Consider the following 25,595-nt stretch of genomic DNA (forward strand, 5'->3'; position numbering starts at 1 on the left):
CTCTGGAGCTAATGGTGTCCAGTAGCCTAAGAAGCCCAAGCTACCACCACTTAGGTAGGTTCGCTTCTTCTCCCCTTAGTCCCTCGGTGCAGTGAGCCTGTTGCCAGCAGGTCTCACTGTAAAATAAAAAACCTAACAAATACTTACTTTCTTTCTAGGAGCTCAGGAGAGCCCCTAGTGTGCATCCAGCTCAGCCGGGCACAGAAATCTAACTGAGGTCTGGAGGAGGGTCATAGGGGGAGGAGCCAGTGCACACCAGATAGTCCTGAATCTTTCTTTAATTGTGCCCAGTCTCCTGCGGAGCCGTCTATTCCCCATGGTCCTTACGGAGTCCCCAGCATCCACTAGGACGTCAGAGAAAATCATTAACTAACCGGACATAGATCGTTCATGAAGCTTCATTTACTTTGAGGCAGTATTAGCAGAAACTATGAAGTCACCGTACGAGTTGGTTGATGTAATCACAGAACTCATAACCTCACCCTACTAACTTCTAAATAACTAAGGTACTAATTAAATCACCTGTGCTTAAGCATGGGTATCTCTAAAACCTGGACTGTCAGTGTTCCTTGAGGACTGAGGTTGGGAATGCCTGCATTAGACTCTCATTCACATTCTAAAGCAAACTTATCAGGCAGTCTGTTTTAATTTCATAGACCAGGCATTCCCAACTGCGGTCCTCAAGGCACACCAACAGGGCAGGTTTTAGTGATATCCAGGCTTCAGCACAGATGGTTAAATCAAAATAGCTGAGGTACTAATTAAGTCACCTGTGTTCAAGCCTGGAGATCACTAAAACCAGGACTGTTAGTGTGCCTTGAGGACCGAGGTTGGGAATGCCTGTCATAGACACACCTTAATTTCATACAAACAGAATTAATATAAAAATGAATAATAACTTTAGCCACTAGATGGCAGTGTGGCCATATCTAAGCCGACAAGTATCTCTAAACTTGCCGATAGTGTGACCTACTTATCTATTAATATTTGTGGGATATCCACTGATAAAATTGGTGTTTTTGGGGGGAAAGCCCACAAAAATTTTCACAATGCAAATTTAGTTGAAAAATATTTATCACCTCTGCATTAAAAATGTGAATTGTGATAACTATGCACTAATCTCTGTGTTCAGAAATAGAGCCTAACGCCCTAATCTCATTCTTAAGGGCCCTACACACTATGCGATCCGCCGCCGAGCTGCCCGACGGCGGATACGGTCGCGGTTCGTTCATCGTTGCTCTCTCCACACTGAAAGATATGAACGGTATCTCGTTCATCAATGAACGAGATCGTTCATAAATTCTTATCGCCCAGTGTGTAGGGCCTATAATTAGAAAGAACAAACTTCAAATATAGGGCCGGATTCAGACCTGATCGCTGGGCTGCAAATGACACTGTCCTGCGATCAGATAGTCGCCGCCAAGGGGGAGTGAAAATTCACCTCATGCAAATCTGCGATCGCATGTGTGCGCCGTGCGAAAACTCCCCTCAGTCAGCGGACAGCTGCAAATCCGTTCCCATCATACTCACCATGGAATGTTCCTCCCATTCTGTGCAGTGTGTGCGTAACTCAATACTTACTCCTCCAGTGTGATACACACAGGCTGATCGGGCCGGAGCTGACGTCACACACCCGCCCTGAAAACGCTTGGGAACGCCTGTGTTTTTCCTAACACTCCCAGAAAATGGACAGTTACCACCCAGAAACGCCTGCTTACTGTCAACCACCTTGTGAGCGCCTAGCGATAGAAATTTTCGCACCATCCTGTCGATGTTTGGCGACGCACATGCACATTGCGGTGCATACGCATGGGCAGTAGTTCGATAATCGCCCGCTGTGTGAAAACGCACAGCAGCGTTCAGGGCTGAATTGGACCCATAGACGTACATTTAGAGTAAAAAGACTATGGTGGTCATTCCGAGTTGATCGCTAGCTGCTTTCATTCGCAGTGCAGCGATCAGGCAAAAATTCAGCACTTCTGCGCATGCGTATGGTGCGCACTGCGCACGCGCGACATACTTTCACAAAAACCGATGCAGTTTTACACAAGGTCTAGCAACGCTTTTCAGTCGCACTGCTGATCGTTGAGTAATTGACAGGAAGTGGTTGTTTCTAGGTGGTAACTGACCGTTTTCCGGGAGTGTGCATAAAAACGCAGGAGTGGCTGGGGAAACGGGGGAATGGATGGCCGAACGTAGGGCGTGTTTGTGACGTCAAAACAGGAACTAAATAGTCTGAAGTGATCGCTAGCTAGGAGTAGGTCTCGAGCTGCTCTGAAACTGCACAATCTTATTTTGTAGCCGCTCTGCGATCCTTTCGGTCGCATTTCTGCTAAACTAAGATACACTCCCAGAGGGCGGCGGCTTAGCGTTTGCACTGCTGCTAAAAGCAGCTAGCGAGCGAACAACTCGGAATGAGGGCCTATAAACACAAATAGCTCCAACAGGACTGCTGGTCACTTGGGGGCCACGCCATATATACTGTAGTATTTCAAACAACCAAATCCCTTTGCAACATGGCGAGGTTCATTGGGAAATATCCGTGAGGAATGTCTCCCTGGAGTACAGATGTGTAACATTTCGCTGTTGCCTCTCAGTTTATGGTACACGTGTTTCTGTCTTTATTTTGTGGCTTTAGATACAGCTTCGGTAAGTTTAGATACAGGACCTGATTGTATAGTTTTTGTTTTTATACGTTTATATGTATTATATAATCCAATGTGTGTGTTGCTGTTTCCTCTGTGCTGGTGTGTAGTGTATAATCCAATGTGTGTGTTACTGTTTCCTCTGTGCTGGTGTGTACTGTATAATCCAATGTGTGTGTTGCTGTTTCCTCTGTGCTGGTGTGTAGTGTATAATCCAATGTGTGTGTTGCTGTTTCCTCTGTGCTGGTGTGTAGTGTATAATCCAATGTGTGTGTTGCTGTTTCCTCTGTGCTGGTGTGTACTGTATAATCCAATGTGTGTGTTGCGGTTTCCTCTGTGCTGGTGTGTAGTGTATAATCCAATGTGTGTGTTGCTGTTTCCTCTGTGCTGGTGTGTACTGTATAATCCAATGTGTGTGTTGCTGTTTCCTCTGTGCTGGTATGTACTGTATAATCCAATGTGTGTGTTGCTGTTTCCTCTGTGCTGGTGTGTACTGTATAATCCAATGTGTGTGTTGCTGTCTCCTCTGTGCTGGTGTGTAGTGTATAATCCAATGTTTGTGTTGCTGTTTCCTCTGTGCTGGTGTGTACTGTATAATCCAATATGTGTTTTGCTGTCTCCTCTGTGCTGGTGTGTAGTGTATAATCCAATGTGTGTGATGCTGTTTCCTCTGTGCTGGTGTGTAGTGTATAATCCAATGTGTGTGTTGCTGTTTCCTCTGTGCTGGTGTGTAGTGTATAATCCAATGTGTGTGTTGCTGTTTCCTCTGTGCTGGTGTGTACTGTATAATCCAATGTGTGTGTTGCTGTTTCCTCTGTGCTAGTGTGTAGTGTATAATCCAATGTTTGTGTTGCTGTTTCCTCTGTGCTGGTGTGTACTTTATAATCCAATGTGTGTGATGCTGTTTCCTCTGTGCTGGTGTGTAGTGTATAATCCAATGTGTGTGTTGCTGTTTCCTCTGTGCTGGTGTGTACTGTATAATCCAATGTGTGTGTTGCTGTTTCCTCTGTGCTAGTGTGTAGTGTATAATCCAATGTTTGTGTTGCTGTTTCCTCTGTGCTGGTGTGTACTTTATAATCCAATGTACGTGTTGCTGTTTCCTCTGTGCTGGTGTGTAGTGTATAATCCAATGTGTGTGTTGCTGTTTCCTCTGTGCTGGTGTGTAGTGTATAATCCAATGTTTGTGTTGCTGTTTCCTCTGTGCTGGTGTGTACTGTATAATCCAATATGTGTGTTGCTGTCTCCTCTGTGCTGGTGTGTACTGTATAATCCAATGTGTGTATTGCTGTTTCCTCTGTGCTGGTGTGTAGTGTATAATCCAATGTGTGTGTTGCTGTTTCCTCTGTGCTGGTGTGTAGTGTATAATCCAATGTGTGTGTTGCTGTTTCCTCTGTGCTGGTGTGTAGTGTATAATCCAATGTGTGTGTTGCTGTTTCCTCTGTGCTAGTGTGTAGTGTATAATCCAATGTTTGTGTTGCTGTTTCCTCTGTGCTGGTGTGTAGTTTATAATCCAATGTACGTGTTGCTGTTTCCTCTGTGCTGGTGTGTAGTGTATAATCCAATGTGTGTGTTGCTGTTTCCTCTGTGCTGGTGTGTAGTGTATAATCCAATGTACGTGTTGCTGTTTCCTCTGTGCTGGTGTGTACTATATAATCCAATGTTTGTGTTGCTGTTTCCTGTGCTGGTGTGTAGTGTATAATCCAATGTTTGTGTTGCTGTTTCCTCTGTGCTGGTGTGTAGTGTATAATCCAATGTTTGTGTTGCTGTTTCCTCTGTGCTGGTGTGTAGTGTATAATCCAATGTGTGTGTTGCTGTTTCCTCTGTGCTGGTGTGTACTGTATAATCCAATGTTTGTGTTGCTGTTTCCTCTGTGCTGGTGTGTAGTGTATAATCCAATGTTTGTGTTGCTGTTTCCTCTGTGCTGGTGTGTACTGTATAATCCAATGTGTGTGTTGCTGTCTCCTCTGTGCTGGTATGTATTATTATTATTATTACATTTTATTTATAGGGCGCCACAAGTGTTTTGCAGCGCCGTACAAAGGACAGTACAGGGAGACAAAACTTAGCATAACAATAAATAACAAAAATGGAGTGCAGGTAACAAAGAGCAACACAATTCTCAAAACATAATACAGCTTAGATGTAAGTAGCGAAGGAGTGATCATTGTACTACTTGGGGCTGGCGGCCATAGATAGAGATGAGCCTTTACCAGCAGGAGAGAAAGCAGGTAAAGATGGTCGCTGAGTGAAATGTGTCAAGAAGAGGGTTTAGACAAGAGGAAAGAGGGCCCTGCTCTGAAGAGCTAACAGTCTAGTGGGGAGGGGCAACAGACAGATGACATGAGGTGCAAGCAGGTAAGCCTGATGGTGGTATGCGAGCAAAGCAGAGATGTCCAAGGCATGGGGCAGGGGGATGGAGGAGCAACCTAAGGACTAGGTTATGCATTGGAGGGGTACGCTTTGATGAATAGGTGGGTTTTCAATGCCCGTTTGAAGCTTTGCAAGGTCGGGGAGAGTCTAATGGAGCGGGGGAGCGCATTCCAATGAAGGGGTGCAGCACGGGCAAAATCCTGAACTCGTGCATGGGAAGCAGTGACCAAGGCAGAGGAGAGGCGACGGTCATCAGCCGACCGTAGTGGGCGGGAGGGAGTATGAAGGGAGAGGAGGTTGGAGATGTAGGGAGCAGTGGAATTAGAGATGGCCTTGTATGTGAGGGTGAGGAGTTTGAGGAGGATTCTGTAGGGGAATGGGAGCCAGTGTAGATTTTGTTGAAGGGGAGTGGCAGAAGTGGTGCGGCGGGAGAGGAAGATGAGCCTAGCTGCAGAGTTGAGGACAGATTGGAGGGGAGCGATGTGGGAGCAAGTGAGGCCAGTGAGGAGCACATTGCAGTAGTCAAGTCGTGAGATGACCAGTGAGTGGATGATTAGTTTAGTTGCACTCTGGGAGAGAAATGGCCTGATGCGAGCAATGTTGCGTAGCTGGAACCGACAAGATTGTGCCAGAGCTTGGATGTAGGGTGCAAAGGAGAGGGAGGAGTCAAGAGTGACGCCCAGGCAGCGGAGTTGGGGAACGGGGGAGATGATAGTGTTGTCAACAGTGATAGAGATGTTTGTAGGGGGTGTTGCTCTGGCTGGGGGAAAGATAATAAGTTCAGTTTTATCCATGTTGAGCTTCAGAGAGCGCTCAGACATCCAGGAGGAGATGGCAGAGAGGCAGCTGGAGACCTGAGAGAGGACAGAGGGGGACAGATCAGGAGAGGTAGAGTTGTGTGTCATCAGCATAGAGGTGGTATTGAAGGTCAAAGGAGTTAATGAGCGCACCCAGGGAAGAGGTGTAGAGGGAGAACAGAAGGGGGCCTAGGACAGAACCCTGAGGGACACCAACAGGAAGGATGGAAGGGTGTGAGGTGGTTCCGGAGGCAGACACAGAGAAGGAGCGGTTAGTGAGGTATGAGGTAAACCAGTCAAGGACGGTGCTAGAGAGGCCAACATTTTGGAGTGTGCGGAGGAGGAGAGGGTGATCCACGGTGTCAAAGGCAGCAGAGAGGTCCAGAAGGATGAGCAAAGAGAAGTGGCCCTTGGATTTGGCCGAAAGCAGGTCACTGGTGACTTTCACCAGGGCAGTCTCGGTGGAGTGGAGTGGGCGAAAGCCAGATTGTAGTGGATCAAGGATGGAGTGGTCAGAGAGGTAGCTTGTGAGACGGCTGTAGACCAGTAGTTCAAGTAGTTTGGAGGCAAAAGGGAGAAGAGAGATGGGGCGGTAGCTAGTGAGTGATGAAGGGTCGAGGTTGGATTTTTTGAGAATAGGGGACACCAGAGCATGTTTGAATGGTGAGGGAAAGATGCCAGTAGAGAGCGATAGGTTAAAGAGGTGAGCAAGGTGGGAGCATGCAGAGGGGGGGAGGGAGCGGAGAAGACGGGAGGGGAGGGGGTCCAAGTGGCAGGTTGTGGGGGGAGAGGATAAGATGAGGGAGTGGACTTCCTTGTCTGAGGTGGGACGGAAGCAGGACAGAGTGGGATAGATGGACGGGAGGGATGGTGGGAGCAGGGGGGCAGCAGAGGGGTGACGGGAGGAGATGTAATTTTGAATATCCTCAATTTTGGAGATGAAGAAGGAGGCAAAGTCAGTGGGAGTGAGGGGAGGGGAGGAGGAGGGGGGCGAAGGAGAGTGTTGAAAGTTTCAAAGAGTCGGCGTGGACTGGAGGACTGAGAAGAGATGAGTGTTTGGAAAAAGGATTGCTTGACTAGAGAAAGAGCAGAGCTATAGGAAGAGAGGATAAACTTGAAATGGAGAAAGTCCGCCAGAGAGTGGGATCTCCTCCAGGAGCGTTCTGCAGACCGTGAACATTTTTGTAGGAATCGTGTGAGTTTGGTGTGCCAGGGTTGGGGTTTGGAGCGGCGGAGGGGGACAGATGAGAGGGGGGCCACAGAGTCAAGAGCAGCAGTAAGGGAAGAGTTATAGAAGGAGGCTGCCTGGTTGGGACAAGTCATAGTGGAAAGAGGAGAGAGGAAGGTCTCGAGGGAGGACATGATAGTGGGGTTGAGGGACCCGAGATTACGTCTGGTGATGGTGGGTCTGGGTGTGGAGCAGAGAGGGGAAGATGAGAGGGTGAAAGAAAGCAGATGGTGGTCAGAGAGAGGGAAGGAAGAGTTAGAGAAATTAGAGAGATCACATCGGTGGGTGAAGACAAAGTCGAGGGAGTGGCCGAGATTGTGAGTAGGGGTGGAGGACCATTGAGAAAGTCCAAAGGAGGTGGAAAGAGCAAGAAGGTTAGAGGAAGCTGCGTTAGTGATGTCGATAGGGATGTTAAAGTCACCGAGGATGATAGAGGGGAGGTCGGAGGAGAGAAAGTGGGGAAGCCAGGCAGCAAAGTTGTCAAGGAAAGGTGTACAGCGGCCAGGGGGCGGTAGATCACTGCCACATGGAGGTGAATGGGGTAGAAGAGGCGGATAGTGTGGACCTCAAAGGTGGAGAAGGTGAGGGAGGGCTCAGGTGGGATGACACGAAAGGTGCAGTTAGGAGAGAGAAGAATGCCCACGCCTCCACCCTGGCGGCCATCAGGTCTGACCGTGTGGGTGAAGGAGAGGCCTCCGTAGGAGAGGGCAGCAGGGGAGGTGGTGTCAGAGGAGGAGAGCCAGGTTTCAGTGATGGCGAGAAGGTTAAAAGAGTGGGAGATGAAGAGGTCGTGGATAGTTGGCAACTTGTTGCAGATTGATCTAGCATTCCAGAGTGCACAGGAGAAGGGAAGGGAGGGGACGGGGGAAATGGGGATCAGGTTGGCTGGGTTCTGAATGCGTGTGGGTAGTCTGGAAATTTGGGTGGCGGGTGATCTAGCAGTGAGGATTGGTATGGGACAGGATCGAGGAGCCATAATTCCTGCTCAGTAGTGTTGTTCTGAGGAATAGTATTGAATGGAGTGGCTGCAATAAAGAAATAACAATAAGAAGGGGGATGTAGTCAAAGCAAAGACAGTGGAGACCAGTTTTTTTTTTGTAAATAATGGAGGGAATGGAAACACTGAGAATGTTACACAGTGGTTGAAGAGAGTATAAATGAGGAGCAGAAAGCAATGTGTGAGAGCAGTATGGCTGTTACTTAAGCAGACAGGGAGGTCAGTGTCCAGGCTGTGTGGATTGCAGGCGTCGGTGGTACTGGATTAGGTTACTCTCTGTAGGCTGTTGATTGCAGGTGTGGAAGATAGTCTGCTGTCCTTCTGTTCTTCTCCTGTTCATCTCCGATTATCTCCAAGGTCATATCGCCATACTTAACACTAATATACTTCACAGCTAAAATGCTACACAGCCATATATAATCCAGTGTTTGTGTTGCTGTCTCCTCTGTGCTGGTGTGTACTGTATAATCCAATGTGTGTGTTGCTGTTTCCTCTGTGCTGGTGTGTAGTGTATAATCCAATGTGTGTGTTGCTGTTTCCTCTGTGCTGGTGTGTAGTGTATAATCCAATGTGTGTGTTGCTGTTTCCTCTGTGCTGGTGTGTAGTGTATAATCCAATGTTTGTGTTGCTGTTTCCTCTGTGCTGGTGTGTAGTGTATAATCCAATGTGTGTGTTGCTGTTTCCTCTGTGCTGGTGTGTAGTGTATAATCCAATGTTTGTGTTGCTGTTTCCTCTGTGCTGGTGTGTAGTGTATAATCCAATGTGTGTGTTGCTGTTTCCTCTGTGCTGGTGTGTAGTGTATAATCCAATGTGTGTGTTGCTGTTTCCTCTGTGCTGGTATGTACTGTATAATCCAGTGTTTGTGTTGCTGTCTCCTCTGTGCTGGTGTGTAGTGTATAATCCAATGTGTGTGTTGCTGTTTCCTCTGTGCTGGTGTGTAGTGTATAATCAAATGTGTGTGTTGCGGTTTCCTCTGTGCTGGTGTGTACTGTATAATCCAATGTGTGTGTTCCTGTTACCTCTGTGCTGGTATGTACTGTATAATCCAGTGTTTGTGTTGCTGTCTCCTCTGTGCTGGTGTGTACTGTATAATCCAATGTGTGTGTTGCTGTTTCCTCTGTGCTGGTGTGTAGTGTATAACCAAATGTGTGTGTTGCGGTTTCCTCTGTGCTGGTGTGTACTGTATAATCCAATGTGTGTGTTCCTGTTACCTCTGTGCTGGTGTGTACTGTATAATCCAATGTGTGTGTTGCTGTTTCCTCTGTGCTGGTGTGTAGTGTATAATCCAATGTGTGTGTTGCTGTTTCCTCTGTGCTGGTGTGTAGTGTATAATCCAATGTGTGTGTTGCTGTTTCCTCTGTGCTGGTGTGTAGTGTATAATCCAATGTGTGTGTTGCTGTTTCCTCTGTGCTGGTGTGTAGTGTATAATCCAATGTTTGTGTTGCTGTTTCCTCTGTGCTGGTGTGTAGTGTATAATCCAATGTGTGTGTTGCTGTTTCCTCTGTGCTGGTATGTACTGTATAATCCAATGTGTGTGTTGCTGTTTCCTCTGTGCTGGTGTGTAGTGTATAATCCAATGTGTGTGTTGCTGTCTCCTCTGTGCTGGTGTGTAGTGTATAATCCAATGTGTGTGTTGCTGTTTCCTCTGTGCTGGTGTGTACTGTATAAAACAATGTGTGTGTTGCTGTCTCCTCTGTGCTGGTGTGTACTGTATAATCAAATGTTTGTGTTGCTGTCTCCTCTGTGCTGGTGTGTACTGTATAATCCAATGTGTGTGTTGCTGTTTCCTCTGTGCTGGTGTGTAGTGTATAATCCAATGTGTGTGTTGCTGTTTCCTCTGTGCTAGTGTGTAGTGTATAATCCAATGTTTGTGTTGCTGTTTCCTCTGTGCTAGTGTGTAGTGTATAATCCAATGTTTGTGTTGCTGTTTCCTGTGCTGGTGTGTATGGTATAATCCAATGTACGTGTTGCTGTTTCCTCTGTGCTGGTGTGCACTGTATAATCCAATGTGTGTGTTGCTGATTCCTCTGTGCTGGTGTGTAGTGTATAATCCAATGTTTGTGTTGCTGTTTCCTCTGTGCTGGTGTGTACTGTATAATCCAATGTGTGTGTTGCTGTTTCCTCTGTGCTGGTGTGTAGTGTATAATCCAATGTTTGTGTTGCTGTTTCCTCTGTGCTGGTGTGTACTGTATAATCCAATGTGTGTGTTGCTGTTTCCTCTGTGCTGGTGTGTAGTGTATAATCCAATGTTTGTGTTGCTGTTTCCTCTGTGATGGTGTGTACTGTATAATCCAATGTGTGTGTTACTGTTTCCTCTGTGCTGGTGTGTACTGTATAATCCAATGTTTGTGTTGCTGTCTCCTCTGTGCTCTGTGTGTACTGTATAATCCAATGTGTGTGTTGCTGTTTCCTCTGTGCTGGTGTGTACTGTATAATCCAATGTACGTGTTGCTGTTTCCTCTGTGCTGGTGTGTACTGTATAATCCAATGTACGTGTTGCTGTTTCCTCTGTGCTGGTGTGTACTGTATAATCCAATGTGTGTGTTGCTGTTTCCTCTGTGCTGGTGTGTAGTGTATAATCCAATGTTTGTGTTGCTGTTTCCTCTGTGCCGGTGTGTATTGTATAATCCAATGTGTGTGTTGCTGTTTCCTCTGTGCTGGTGTGTAGTGTATAATCCAATGTGTGTGTTGCGGTTTCCTCTGTGCTGGTGTGTACTGTATAATCCAGTGTGTGTGTTGCTGTCTCCTCTGTGCTGGTGTGTACTGTATAATCCAATGTGTGTGTTGCTGTTTCCTCTGTGCAAGTGTGTAGTGTATAATCCAATGTTTGTGTTGCTGTTTCCTCTGTGCTGGTGTGTAGTGTATAATCCAATGTACGTGTTGCTGTTTCCTCTGTGCTGGTGTGTATGGTATAATCCAATGTGTGTGTTGCTGTTTCCTCTGTGCTGGTGTGTAGTGTATAATCCAATGTACGTGTTGCTGTTTCCTCTGTGCTGGTGTGTATGGTATAATCCAATGTGTGTGTTGCTGTTTCCTGTGCTGGTGTGTATGGTATAATCCAATGTACGTGTTGCTGTTTCCTCTGTGCTGGTGTGTAGTGTATAATCCAATGTTTGTGTTGCTGTTTCCTCTGTGCTGGTGTGTACTGTATAATCAAATGTGTGTGTTGCTGTTTCCTCTGTGCTGGTGTGTATTGTATAATCCAATGTTTGTGTTGCTGTTTCCTCTGTGCTGGTGTGCACTGTATAATCCAATGTGTGTGTTGCTGTTTCCTCTGTGCTGGTGTGTACTGTATAATCCAATGTGTGTGTTGATGTTTCCTCTGTGCTGGTGTGTAGTGTATAATCCAATGTTTGTGTTGCTGTTTCCTCTGTGCTGGTGTGTACTGTATAATCCAATGTGTGTGTTGCTGTTTCCTCTGTGCTGGTGTGTAGTGTATAATCCAATGTTTGTGTTGCTGTTTCCTCTGTGATGGTGTGTACTGTATAATCCAATGTGTGTGTTACTGTTTCCTCTGTGCTGGTGTGTAGTGTATAATCCAATGTGTGTGTTGCTGTTTCCTCTGTGCTGGTGTGTAGTGTATAATCCAATGTTTGTGTTGCTGTCTCCTCTGTGCTCTGTGTGTACTGTATAATCCAATGTTTGTGTTGCTGTTTCCTCTGTGCTGGTGTGTAGTGTATAATCCAATGTGTGTGTTGCTGTTTCCTCTGTGCTGGTGTGTATGGTATAATCCAATGTGTGTGCTGTTGTTTCCTCTGTGCTGGTGTGTAGTGTATAATCCAATGAACGTGTTGCTGTTTCCTCTGTGCTGGTGTGTAGTGTATAATCCAATGTTTGTGGTGCTGTTTCCTCTGTGCTGGTGTGTAGTGTATGATCCAATGTGTGTGTTACTGTTTCCTCTGTGCTGGTGTGTAGTGTATAATCCAATGTTTGTGGTGCTGTTTCCTCTGTGCTGGTGTGTAGTGTATGATCCAATGTGTGTGTTGCTGTTTCCTCTGTGCTGGTGTGTAGTGTATAATCCAATGTTTGTGTTGCTGTTTCCCCTGTGCTGGTATGTACTGTATAATCCAATGTACGTGTTGCCGTTTCCTCTGTGCTAGTGTGTACTGTATAATCCAATGTGTGTGTTGCTGTCTCCTCTGTGCTGGTGTGTAGTGTATAATCCAATGTGTGTGTTGCTGTTTCCTCTGTGCTGGTGTGTAGTGTATAATCAAATGTGTGTGTTGCGGTTTCCTCTGTGCTGGTGTGTACTGTATAATCCAATGTGTGTGTTGCTGTTACCTCTGTGCTGGTGTGTACTGTATAATCCAATGTGTGTGTTGCTGTTTCCTCTGTGCTGGTGTGTAGTGTATAATGCAATGTGTGTGTTGCTGTCTCCTCTGTGCTGGTGTGTAGTGTATAATCCAATGTGTGTGTTGCTGTCTCCTCTGTGCTGGTGTGTAGTGTATAATCCAATGTGTGTGTTGCTGTTTCCTCTGTGCTGGTGTGTACTGTATAAAACAATGTGTGTGTTGCTGTCTCCTCTGTGCTGGTGTGTACTGTATAATCCAGTGTTTGTGTTGCTGTCTCCTCTGTGCTGGTGTGTACTGTATAATCCAATGTGTGTGTTGCTGTTTCCTCTGTGCTGGTGTGTAGTGTATAATCCAATGTTTGTGTTGCTGTTTCCTCTGTGCTGGTGTGTACTGTATAATCCAATGTGTGTGTTACTGTTTCCTCTGTGCTGGTGTGTACTGTATAATCCAATGTTTGTGTTGCTGTCTCCTCTGTGCTCTGTGTGTACTGTATAATCCAATGTGTGTGTTGCTGTTTCCTCTGTGCTGGTGTGTACTGTATAATCCAATGTGTGTGTTGCGGTTTCCTCTGTGCTGGTGTGTACTGTATAATCCAATGTGTGTGTTGCTGTTACCTCTGTGCTGGTGTGTACTGTATAATCCAATGTGTGTGTTGCTGTTTCCTCTGTCAAAGTCAAAAATATTACATAGAGAGACCATATAAACTGCACACATATAAGTCGCTATACTTGCAAATATGCGCAGCAATATATGGAAACACGCATTTGCTCGGACATGGCACTGAGATGGATTCGGCGCTTGTTTCATACAGTACATGGTTATAATAATGAACAGCACCAGACATCATGGAGATTTAGAATTGGCTAATGAATTAATGTCATGGATGTGTATCATTCGAACCGAACCAGATAAACACATCATGTTTGGTATTGAAGCAAGCAGAATGAGGTGTGGGTTAGTTTGAGGCCTGTTGTGTTGTTGTGGGACATTGCAGCGGATAGATATGATTATATGTATAAAAGCTAAGATCATATTGTTAGAACAATGGATGCTCAAGACAACCTTTTACTAAGTTTTCAGGGCTGAACCTGATTAGCATATACAAAGGAGAAAGAAAGACCCCTCCCCCAGGTACTGGTCAAACAGGAAGGTAGTGGTCAGGTGTGGTCTCAGAGAACAGATGTAATGTAGCTACACTCACAGACACACACACACAGCTACCTGGCACCCAGCAGCATGGCGGCTAAATCCCCAGGACATCCTCCAAACTAAAGGCTAAGTATTGAACTTCACGTGGCTAGATAAGGAAACAGACAGATTGCTTTCTGGTTTAAATAGGATATTGTAACTTGGTTGTGTGATTGTTGGGTGTTTGTGGATACTCTGCGAAGTCTGTGATGAATTGGAACAGTATACCATCTGTAGCATAGTATTTGTGGTATTTGTTTGCCTATGGAGATTTAAAATAGATTGTGCTGGTTAGTTATACTATATATCCTGTTAATCATAAATACCACCATGCAGTTACGTTTGTGTTAATTACATTGTGATCTGGTCTTGTGATGAATATGCTCTGGTTATTGAGATACTGAAGTTGTTTGGGATGTGAAATTATGAGATGGTTCTAGGAAGTTGGATTACATTGTGAAAGGTGATTTAGATGGTTTGGAATTGTAAAATCAGAACATATGCATTGTTTTGAGGCTTGGACATTTTGGAATAACATGGAGTCTTGTGTCTCCTGCTATGTGATTGTGGTGTAGTTGAGAGTGCCATGTGTTTGGACCTGCAAATCTAAAATGGCTGCTGCTGGATGTCTTCCCCTCCCCCTTTCAGCCATGTGGTGTGGTCTTTGGAATCAAGTGGAGGTTTCCCAAAATGGAGTCTAGCTTCTGTCCCATGATATAGGGACAGCCAGTATGAGTAAGCCCAAGTATTTCATCAGCATTGACTAACTGCGCAGCGATTGTTCCTCACATGTGTAAGCTTCTCTGCAACCATGTTGTCTCTTATTTAATGTTATCATGAGCCATTTCTCTCTATCTCTCTCTTCTTCTCTTCCCCTTCCATTTTCCCATAAATAGTAATTGTATTGTATTGTATTTCTTGTGTAGTTATCTGGTTAGGTAGTCTCTGTTATATTGTAGTGTATCATTTGTACTGTGATTCTCTTTTACAAGTATATTAGATATAATACAGTTAATAGGCTTTGGACCCTAAACCAGTATCTGTGTATTTTCTATAGTTTTAAGTGTTCACTTGAGCGTCGGTGACGCTCAAGCAGCTTTGTAGTTAGTCAGGTTACACAAGGTTGCACTTACACCCTGTATTCACATTAAGGTATTCTGTGTATTTCATTGTCAAAGATATAGATATAAAGGTATAGCGTTGTGAGCGTCTGCGCCGCTGGTGATCTCCTCGTGGTCTCGAGCGTCTGCTACGCCATAGCGAATCATTACGTTAGTCAAAAGCCATTTAACGTGCTGTCCTGTGATCGCTGGGCCGTGAGCGAACGTGACGCTTGAGCGTCTCGCCTACGGCTGAGCGATCGTTACGCAACCAGCGTACCCGTACGGTACTTCTTAAGTAAACAGCGTACAGTGTTCTTAGACTTCATAAAGGGTTGTTTATACGACAAAGGAATTTAGCATTGTCAATTGGGGGCCGTCCAGTCCTTCACATATCTCTGCTAGGTAATATCAGCAGACATCCATCAGCAAAGGGCGGGATCATATTCCTTGCAGTGCTGATTGGATAAGCGTCTGTTTCGCTTAGTAAAGGGTGCTGAGGGAATCCGGGACCGGAGGTAAGAACAGTACGCTATTGTCTTTGAAAATCTGGTTTTTATTTCAATTTGGTGCCAACTACACACTCAGGCCTAGAATAACTTTAGGAGTTTTGAATGATGACTTTCTTTGTGACAAGAGGCCGCATGGTCTGTCCACCATTTTGTGTGACCCTCATGGAGGTGGAAGGGGGAGGAGCAGCGGCCATTTTGGGAAGGTCACATTTTTTTTTTTTCTGAGCGGCTGGTTTTCAGTTGACTCAGGAAACAATCAGCCATCCACTGTCAAAAAGAAATCATCATTTAATGAGTTTTTTTTTATGCATTTATTTAATCTATATCATAGTCAATCATAAGTAATAGTGATTGGTACTTATATGTAATATCTATATGCGTGTGCTTACATCAATGTATGTTATTAGATTAAATTTAGAATTGCATTTTCATCTGTGTAAGTTTCACATCTCACCTTCCTGTTTGCCATTTGCATTGATAACGTGCTGAGAAAATTTGCTGCTATAAAAAAAAAAAAAAAAAAACAAGCACACAGCATAGAAGATACTGTGTGGTGTTTGGTAAGCGTTTATATAGTGAAATATCGCTTATAGTAAGGCGATACAGAAGCCACAAGACAATAGCACACATTTGTTCAGTTTCCAAAATTTAGTTTAAATACCTTACTTACTGTAACGCCTCTGGGGAGAGCTATCAGACTACGGGAAATGATTTTTCTGATCAGAAAACTATAAGAATGATAGTGGGTTGAAAACGGTATGAGTGTATTGAATCCCGCTTTGTGGACTTTGTGATCTATGTGATAAAACGGTATTGAATTCCGCTTTGTGGACTTTGTGATCTGTGTGATCTATGTGGAACGTGATGAGCACGATCTGAGTGAAAACGTGCAACAGAGTGTGATAAAGTTTTCGTTGTATTACGCTCTGGCTGTTTTGGAGCACAGTAGGGAGACTCCAATGATCCTAGCATTTATGGGCAACAAGTGTCTATAAGTGGTACGATTGGACCGCACGGTTGTATGTGTGACCAATAACGCAACGTGATATGAGGTCGTATATCCATGCGTAAATCTTGCCCTCATACGTGTTGTAGGGAGCACATGCAAGCGTGATTTGTGTAAAAGAAAAAGGAAGGGAATTTTCTCAGGAAAATCTCTAGAGATAGGGCCTGCAACGGCTACACGTGTCTGCTAGAAGGCGGAACGGGGATACCCGGAGCAGAAGAAGTTCAGTGGAAGAGCTTTAAGGATTTCCAACGAAGTTCTGTGTTTGGTGCATTTTAGGAAGTTTTTCTGTGTTAAAAAGGTCCACAATGGCAGCCAAGTGCACAACACAGAGACGGTCGGAGGTCAGGATTCAGACTCCAGAGGCTTGCAGACCCCGAGGGTCTGCTCGGTTAGTAATGTGGGGGAAATATGGTCCCCACACTGAGACCTTTTGTGATGAATGGACACGAATGACTGCGGGGGATAAGGCACCATTTCCCGGGATAGGTAGTTTTGACTTAGAGGTGTTGCATAATTTAAGGCAAAGGATCAGTCTCATAAAATCCTGGAAACAACGAGTTAAACATGATGATTGTTTGCAGTTATGGCAACAGGAAAGTGAAATGCAAAGAAATGTAACTTACATATCTAACTTTCATCTTGAGAGGAGAGACATGGCATTGAGGAGGATTATGGTTGCAGAGAAATGGCACAATGTTGTACGATAAAAATGCACTTGGTAACTGTATTAAGAATGAAAGTGTTAAATGTAATAATGTTTATGAAAATGAAAGTGTAAAAATTACAAATGTTAACCTGTGCAAGTCGCACCCCATGTTAAACTTCCCTCAGGATTACCAACAAGAAAGTGAGCCCAGAACGATGTCGGCACCTCTTCCAGAAGCCATCCTACAAGACATCCAGGTGGACGCGACCAAATTGGTAAAGGCAATAATCAAACCCCCTAACGGAGGGTCAGGTGAGGTCGTGTCCACAGGTACGTACAATGTTTTATATCACGCACAAACAAATGTACCCCATATTGTAAGACCAAAACAAGGTGATGTGATTGAGTTTAGTCCTGTCAGGGTGATCACAGTCCCCAATGGGAAGACTGATGATCAGGGAACCATTCCCGTCAAGGACAGTGCAATGCGCCATCCCTGGTCCCGGACAGAATTGAGATCAATCATGTCTGATTACCCAGATCCTAGGAAAGATCTAACTGTATGATCAAAGATTCACAGAAGGTATATCAACTCCCTAGACAACGACATAATCATGGTATCCAAGGAATCAGGTAGGTACAGGGAAAGCGGTTGATGGTGATGAGCATCCAAGCGTTTGAGGAGGCATCAAATCAACCAAAACCCCAGGCCATTGGCACATGGAGGAACTTAAGGATTTGTGATCTGTGCAAAAGAGAAGGGCATTATGCCAGTAACTGCAACAGCCCACATAAAATCAGACCCCCTAGACATGAAAATGAGCAAAAGTTATGACACACCAAATTATAATCAGGGATCATATAGGAAGAATTTTGGGCCACACCCATAATATATAGTCAGGAAAGGTGATCCTTAGGACTGATGGTAAGCCTGAGGTAACGGTTAATAAAGTGGGAGGTCATTCACTGAAGACACCGGAATGACCAGGTGAAACGTTGTAAATGTATCTGTGAAATGTTTTTTTTCTCTCTCTCTCTCTCTCGCTATCCCCATCTCTGACGATTATTGGTAAGAATTCAAACATTGCATATCCACTTGGTCCTTGCAGAAGTCTACCAAACCCCAGCATGACCTCCGCCACAATGTATTTCTGGCCAGATACAGACAGTGGAGTAATGCAGGTGCTGGTGGGGAGGGACTGCTCAAGGAGACCATTAGACACGTAGCTATGACAGCCTGATAATCTGACAATGTTTTTCTAATGCTAACAATGTTTTCTTAATGTTGACAATGTTTAAAAATGCTTTGTTTCTCTTTTCTTATTGATGGTTAGTGTCGAGTTATGTAATGTATATATGCACATGAATTGTTCTCTATCTCTTTTGTTTTTTTTGTTGTCTCTCTCTTCCCACTCATGTTTCCATGGTTTAAAGATGCTATGTCACCCCTCAGTTGGACCAATGGTAATGCCAGATTTTTGCTCCTTACAGAAAGATCGTCGGTTGGGAAGGAATATTGCATCACCAGAATGTTCGTTTGGAAGACTGAGAGACAGCACCTTCTAGAGGACAGCAGAACAAGAAGAACAACAAGACGAGAGAACTTATTATCGTAACAAGTTCTCTCCCCCTCAAACTGATTTCTTATACCCCCTTTACAAATTTCTTCTTTTCTCCTCCTGTAAGATGGACTTGCCCCAAGAGACTGTGATATGGATTTTCCTGTTGACCATGATGTTGACCAGAGCAGTCTGTTTCGGTGAGAGTACCAGCGAGGTCGAGAAAGGATCCAGAAAGGTCCTGATGACTGAGACGGAGGTGTAAATTTCCAATAGCAACCCAATCACCAAGCAAAGGCGAGTACCGGGCACGATCTAACAACCATGTTATTTGTAAACAATTGTGAAGGATTGTTAGTTCAAAAAGAAAACTGTATCTGTAGGCTTTGTGACAATTTGGTTGAAGATGGATGCATAAAGAAATGCCAATCCAGTTTTAATATCCATATGGACCGGCATCCATTGAGTGACTATCACTCCTTAGTGGGTAACGTGTTAAACCAAACAGATTGTTGGGTATGCTCTCAAGTACCTCAGGGTCATAGCAAATCAGGGCTAGTACCATTTCCTTTAACGTTAGGGGAGGTACTTGAGCTAAGTGGTGGGAGACCGGTGGACCGGAGGTTTAACATCTCCAGCCCTCCTAGTTTGAAGCTCCACCAATACCATGTGGATAGGTCCCTCTTATGTTTCAACATCTCCAATCCCCGTAAGCCGGGAAATTGGGAAGTGACATGGAGCAACCTTACCATGACCTTTTCACACAGAGCAGATAGAATGCCTACAGATACAGAGCTTGTACGCCACATAGCCAGTAGAGGAAAATCTTTCCGGTATCGATATACCTTAGGAAATAGGATTACTAGAGTTGGAGAGGTATCACCAGGATACTGTGCACATATCGTACAAACTGATACGTGCCTTAAACAGATGGAAGAATTAGGGTCAGGAGAATTCACCTGGAAGGTGTGTAATATGGTAATGTCCTTCTCTGTCCCATATGTTCTCCCCGATGATGCATATTTCATATGCGGGAGAAAGGCGTACAAGTGGCTTGCCCCAAACTCTGAAGGATTGTGTTATATTGGAAAAGTATTGCCTGAAGTGATGAATGTTACACATGACAAAATGAAGGACATACACCGTGGTGCCCAAGCTCCTTATACTCACACTCATTACGAGCACCGAGTTAAAAGACAACTGTCAGAAAGGTTAGAGCATCCGGCCTCTGATCTTATCCATGAATCCACCGGGATTCAGGTTCTGGTAGCGTTAGATTTCACTCGTACCGCTCGAGGAGTGATGAATTATAGATACATTTCCGCACTCGCCAATTTGTTAGATAATATCACTGAAATGTATGATGACACGTTTAGATACACTGGAAGAGAACTTCAAGCTTACAAAACAGAACTAGTTCAGCATAGGATGGTTCTTAATTATCTTACAGCAGTAACAGGCGGATATTGTGTTACATTGGCAACACAGTACGGCATAAAGTGTTGCACGTATATCACAAATAGCACCGAGGATCCGGTAGAGGTCATAGACCAAAAGATGGACGATATTCTCCAATTGAAGTGGGAATTTCGTCGAAAACACAATCTCACCCTTGCTGCTGTAGATAATGAGCTGACTGGTTGGGTGTCATGGTTGAACCCGCGAAATTGGTTCTCCGGTTTGGGAGACTGGGCTCAAGGAGTCATAATGGATGTTGGAAAGTTTCTACTATGTATCTTGGGTGTCGTTATATCGATTGGATTGATATTTAGATGCGGGCAGGCTTTAATGAGGTGCAAACAAAGTACAAAAGTGATGAGTTTGAGGAGCGAGGAAACTGTAATTAACCTGGATTTGGTATATGACCCAATGATAGAAACCATGATGTGATGAAAATGCGATTATACGGTCCGTTTCTTTCACCTGTTTTTCTGCTTTTCTCCAAGATACAAAGACCCCTTGGACGAGGAAGTTGACGAGACGCTATACAGACAACAGACAAGCACCAAAGATGAAGTTTTGACAACCTATGATATGGACACTTGATGAACTTTGCCATGGATCCCCAGTTTCCCTAGTATTTTTAAACTCACGCTAACCCAACATTTTTGTAAATCTGATGGCACTGACAAAGCTATTTGCTCATGCCCAAAGAGCAATACAGCGCAAAGAAGACGACTCTCAACAGATACCGAACAAAACTTCAACAACAGATGTACATTTCCCTGACATAGAATATCATTGCATTTTCCATAAGTGTTCTTTATCTTCATCTCTACAACCCTCAGGTAATGACACACATAGTCGATAGGGAATACAGGCACAGATATCAGCAACCACATACCTCCCCCATTCATGTATCATCAACTAAAATGTGCTCCCCCATTTTGTTACAACCACAGCCGAAATGAGCTCGGTAAAGTTTGACAGCCCATCCACAGACCCTTAGTACGGGATAAGAAGGAATTCAAATGTATACTTCGCAATACCTCGAAGCTTGATGAACAACACGTACGGCACAATGATACATGACCCCCCCAAACATGGATTCATACACACATGCTTCTGCTATCTCACTAGGTCATACCCTCTTCACACCTTCTCCTCTCTCCTCCCTTACCCAACCATGGAAATGTATTAACCCCTGACATATATTTTTCTCTTTTTGAAATGTTTTAGGAAGTGGCAGTTATTGGTGACTGCCAAAGGGTGGACTGTCAAAGTCAAAAATATTACATAGAGAGACCATATAAACTGCACACATATAAGTCGCTATACTTGCAAATATGCGCAGCAATATATGGAAACACGCATTTGCTCGGACATGGCACTGAGATGGATTCGGCGCTTGTTTCATACAGTACATGGTTATAATAATGAACAGCACCAGACATCATGGAGATTTAGAATTGGCTAATGAATTAATGTCATGGATGTGTATCATTCGAACCGAACCAGATAAACACATCATGTTTGGTATTGAAGCAAGCAGAATGAGGTGTGGGTTAGTTTGAGGCCTGTTGTGTTGTTGTGGGACATTGCAGCGGATAGATATGATTATATGTATAAAAGCTAAGATCATATTGTTAGAACAATGGATGCTCAAGACAACCTTTTACTAAGTTTTCAGGGCTGAACCTGATTAGCATATACAAAGGAGAAAGAAAGACCCCTCCCCCAGGTACTGGTCAAACAGGAAGGTAGTGGTCAGGTGTGGTCTCAGAGAACAGATGTAATGTAGCTACACTCACAGACACACACACACAGCTACCTGGCACCCAGCAGCATGGCGGCTAAATCCCCAGGACATCCTCCAAACTAAAGGCTAAGTATTGAACTTCACATGGCTAGATAAGGAAACAGACAGATTGCTTTCTGGTTTAAATAGGATATTGTAACTTGGTTGTGTGATTGTTGGGTGTTTGTGGATACTCTGCGAAGTCTGTGATGAATTGGAACAGTATACCATCTGTAGCATAGTATTTGTGGTATTTGTTTGCCTATGGAGATTTAAAATAGATTGTGCTGGTTAGTTATACTATATATCCTGTTAATCATAAATACCACCATGCAGTTACGTTTGTGTTAATTACATTGTGATCTGGTCTTGTGATGAATATGCTCTGGTTATTGAGATACTGAAGTTGTTTGGGATGTGAAATTATGAGATGGTTCTAGGAAGTTGGATTACATTGTGAAAGGTGATTTAGATGGTTTGGAATTGTAAAATCAGAACATATGCATTGTTTTGAGGCTTGGACATTTTGGAATAACATGGAGTCTTGTGTCTCCTGCTATGTGATTGTGGTGTAGTTGAGAGTGCCATGTGTTTGGACCTGCAAATCTAAAATGGCTGCTGCTGGATGTCTTCCCCTCCCCCTTTCAGCCATGTGGTGTGGTCTTTGGAATCAAGTGGAGGTTTCCCAAAATGGAGTCTAGCTTCTGTCCCATGATATAGGGACAGCCAGTATGAGTAAGCCCAAGTATTTCATCAGCATTGACTAACTGCGCAGCGATTGTTCCTCACATGTGTAAGCTTCTCTGCAACCATGTTGTCTCTTATTTAATGTTATCATGAGCCATTTCTCTCTATCTCTCTCTTCTTCTCTTCCATTTTCCCATAAATAGTAATTGTATTGTATTGTATTTCTTGTGTAGTTATCTGGTTAGGTAGTCTCTGTTATATTGTAGTGTATCATTTGTACTGTGATTCTCTTTTACAAGTATATTAGATATAATACAGTTAATAGGCTTTGGACCCTAAACCAGTATCTGTGTATTTTCTATAGTTTTAAGTGTTCACTTGAGCGTCGGTGACGCTCAAGCAGCTTTGTAGTTAGTCAGGTTACACAAGGTTGCACTTACACCCTGTATTCACATTAAGGTATTCTGTGTATTTCATTGTCAAAGATATAGATATAAAGGTATAGCGTTGTGAGCGTCTGCGCCGCTGGTGATCTCCTCGTGGTCTCGAGCGTCTGCTACGCCATAGCGAATCATTACGTTAGTCAAAAGCCATTTAACGTGCTGTCCTGTGATCGCTGGGCCGTGAGCGAACGTGACGCTTGAGCGTCTCGCCTACGGCTGAGCGATCGTTACGCAACCAGCGTACCCGTACGGTACTTCTTAAGTAAACAGCGTACAGTGTTCTTAGACTTCATAAAGGGTTGTTTATACGACAAAGGAATTTAGCATTGTCACCTCTGTGCTGGTGTGTAGTGTATAATCAAATGTGTGTGTTGCGGTTTCCTCTGTGCTGGTGTGTACTGTATAATCCAATGTGTGTGTTGCTGTTACCTCTGTGCTGGTGTGTACTGTATAATCCAATGTTTGTGTTGCTGCTTCCTCTGTGCTGGTATGTACTGTATAATCCAATGTGTGTGTTGCTGTTTCCTCTGTGCTGGTGTGTAGTGTATAATCCAATGTGTGTGTTGCTGTCTCCTCTGTGCTGGTGTGTAGTGTATAATCCAATGTGTGTGTTGCTGTTTCCTCTGTGCTGGTGTGTACTGTATAAAACAATGTGTGTGTTGCTGTCTCCTCTGTGCTGGTGTGTACTGTATAATCCAATGTGTGTGTTGCTGTTTCCTCTGTGCTGGTGTGTAGTGTATAATCCAATGTGTGTGTTGCTGTTTCCTCTGTGCTGGTGTGTAGTGTATAATCCAATGTGTGTGTTGCTGTTTCCTCTGTGCTGGTGTGTAGTGTATAATCCAATGTGTGTGTTGCTGTTTCCTCTGTGCTAGTGTGTAGTGTATAATCCAATGTTTGTGTTGCTGTTTCCTCTGTGCTGGTGTGTAGTGTATAATCCAATGTTTGTGTTGCTGTTTCCTCTGTGCTGGTGTGTAGTGTATAATCCAATGTGTGTGTTGCTGTTTCCTCTGTGCTGGTATGTACTGTATAATCCAATGTGTGTGTTGCTGTTACCTCTGTGCTGGTGTGTAGTGTATAATCCAATGTGTGTGTTGCTGTCTCCTCTGTGCTGGTGTGTAGTGTATAATCCAATGTGTGTGTTGCTGTTTCCTCTGTGCTGGTGTGTACTGTATAAAACAATGTGTGTGTTGCTGTCTCCTCTGTGCTGGTGTGTACTGTATAATCCAGTGTTTGTGTTGCTGTTTCCTCTGTGCTGGTGTGTACTGTATAATCCAATGTGTGTGTTGCTGTTTCCTCTGTGCTGGTGTGTAGTGTATAATCCAATGTGTGTGTTGCTGTTTCCTCTGTGCTGGTGTGTACTGTATAATCCAATGTGTGTGTTGCTGTTTCCTCTGTGCTAGTGTGTAGTGTATAATCCAATGTTTGTGTTGCTGTTTCCTCTGTGCTGGTGTGTAGTTTATAATCCAATGTACGTGTTGCTGTTTCCTCTGTGCTGGTGTGTATGGTATAATCCAATGTGTGTGTTGCTGTTTCCTCTGTGCTGGTGTGTATGGTATAATCCAATGTGTGTGTTGCTGTTTCCTCTGTGCTGGTGTGTAGTGTATAATCCAATGTACGTGTTGCTGTTTCCTCTGTGCTGGTGTGTACTATATAATCCAATGTTTGTGTTGCTGTTTCCTGTGCTGGTGTGTATGGTATAATCCAATGTACGTGTTGCTGTTTCCTCTGTGCTGGTGTGCACTGTATAATCCAATGTGTGTGTTGCTGATTCCTCTGTGCTGGTGTGTAGTGTATAATCCAATGTTTGTGTTGCTGTTTCCTCTGTGCTGGTGTGTACTGTATAATCCAATGTGTGTGTTGTTGTTTCCTCTGTGCTGGTGTGTACTGTATAATCCAATGTTTTTGTTGCTGTTTCCTCTGTGCTGGTGTGTACTGTATAATCCAATGTGTGTGTTGCTGTTTCCTCTGTGATGGTGTGCACTGTATAATCCAATGTGTGTGTTGCTGTTTCCTCTGTGATGGTGTGTACTGTATAATCCAATGTGTGTGTTACTGTTTCCTCTGTGCTGGTGTGTACTGTATAATCCAATGTGTGTGTTGCTGTTTCCTCTGTGCTGGTGTGTAGTGTATAATCAAATGTTTGTGTTGCTGTTTCCTCTGTGCCGGTGTGTATTGTATAATCCAATGTGTGTGTTGCTGTTTCCTCTGTGCTGGTGTGTACTGTATAATCCAATGTGTGTGTTGCTGTTTCCTCTGTGCTGGTGTGTACTGTATAATCCAATGTGTGTGTTGCTGTTTCCTCTGTGCTGGTGTGTAGTGTATAATCCAGTGTTTGTGTTGCTGTTTCCTTTGTGCTGGTGTGTACTGTATAATCCAATGTGTGTGTTGCTGTTTCCTCTGTGCTGGTGTGTAGTGTATGATCCAATGTGTGTGTTACTGTTTCCTCTGTGCTGGTGTGTGCTGTATAAGTCAATGTGTGTGTTGCTGTTTCCTCTGTGCTGGTGTGTAGTGTATAATCCAATGTTTGTGTTGCTGTTTCCCCTGTGCTGGTATGTACTGTATAATCCAATGTACGTGTTGCCGTTTCCTCTGTGCTGGTGTGTAGTGTATAATCCAATGTTTGTGTTGCTGTTTCCCCTGTGCTGGTATGTACTGTATAATCCAATGTGTGTGTTACTGTTTCCTCTGTGCTGGTGTGTGCTGTATAAGTCAATGTGTGTGTTGCTGTTTCCTCTGTGCTGGTGTGTAGTGTATAATCCAATGTTTGTGTTGCTGTTTCCCCTGTGCTGGTGTATACTGTATAATCCAATGTACGTGTTGCTGTTTCCTCTGTGCTGGTGTGTACTGTATAATCCAATGTTTGTGTTGCTGTTTCCTCTGTGCT

The 25,595-nt window shown here is 44.2% G+C and overlaps 1 protein-coding gene across 3 annotated transcripts in view; it reads right to left on the bottom strand.

Moving 5' to 3' along the window:
• The window catches only part of ARHGAP39 (Rho GTPase activating protein 39), a 549,832-nt gene that overhangs the window by 108,776 nt on the left and 415,461 nt on the right, over window positions 1-25,595 (bottom strand). For 2 of the 3 annotated variants that reach the window (XM_063921121.1, XM_063921119.1), the window contains one exon: window positions 15,153-15,396. The exons of the other annotated variant lie outside the window; for it this stretch is intronic. In XM_063921121.1, coding sequence (XP_063777191.1) covers window positions 15,386-15,396 — 11 coding nt within the window. In that variant the 3' untranslated portion in view covers window positions 15,153-15,385. Of the gene's footprint in view, window positions 1-15,152; window positions 15,397-25,595 lie in introns of those variants that run through there. 3 annotated transcript variants of the gene reach the window in all.

This window comes from Pseudophryne corroboree, chromosome 5 (assembly GCF_028390025.1).
Source record: "Pseudophryne corroboree isolate aPseCor3 chromosome 5, aPseCor3.hap2, whole genome shotgun sequence".
Classification (NCBI taxonomy): domain Eukaryota; kingdom Metazoa; phylum Chordata; class Amphibia; order Anura; family Myobatrachidae; genus Pseudophryne; species Pseudophryne corroboree.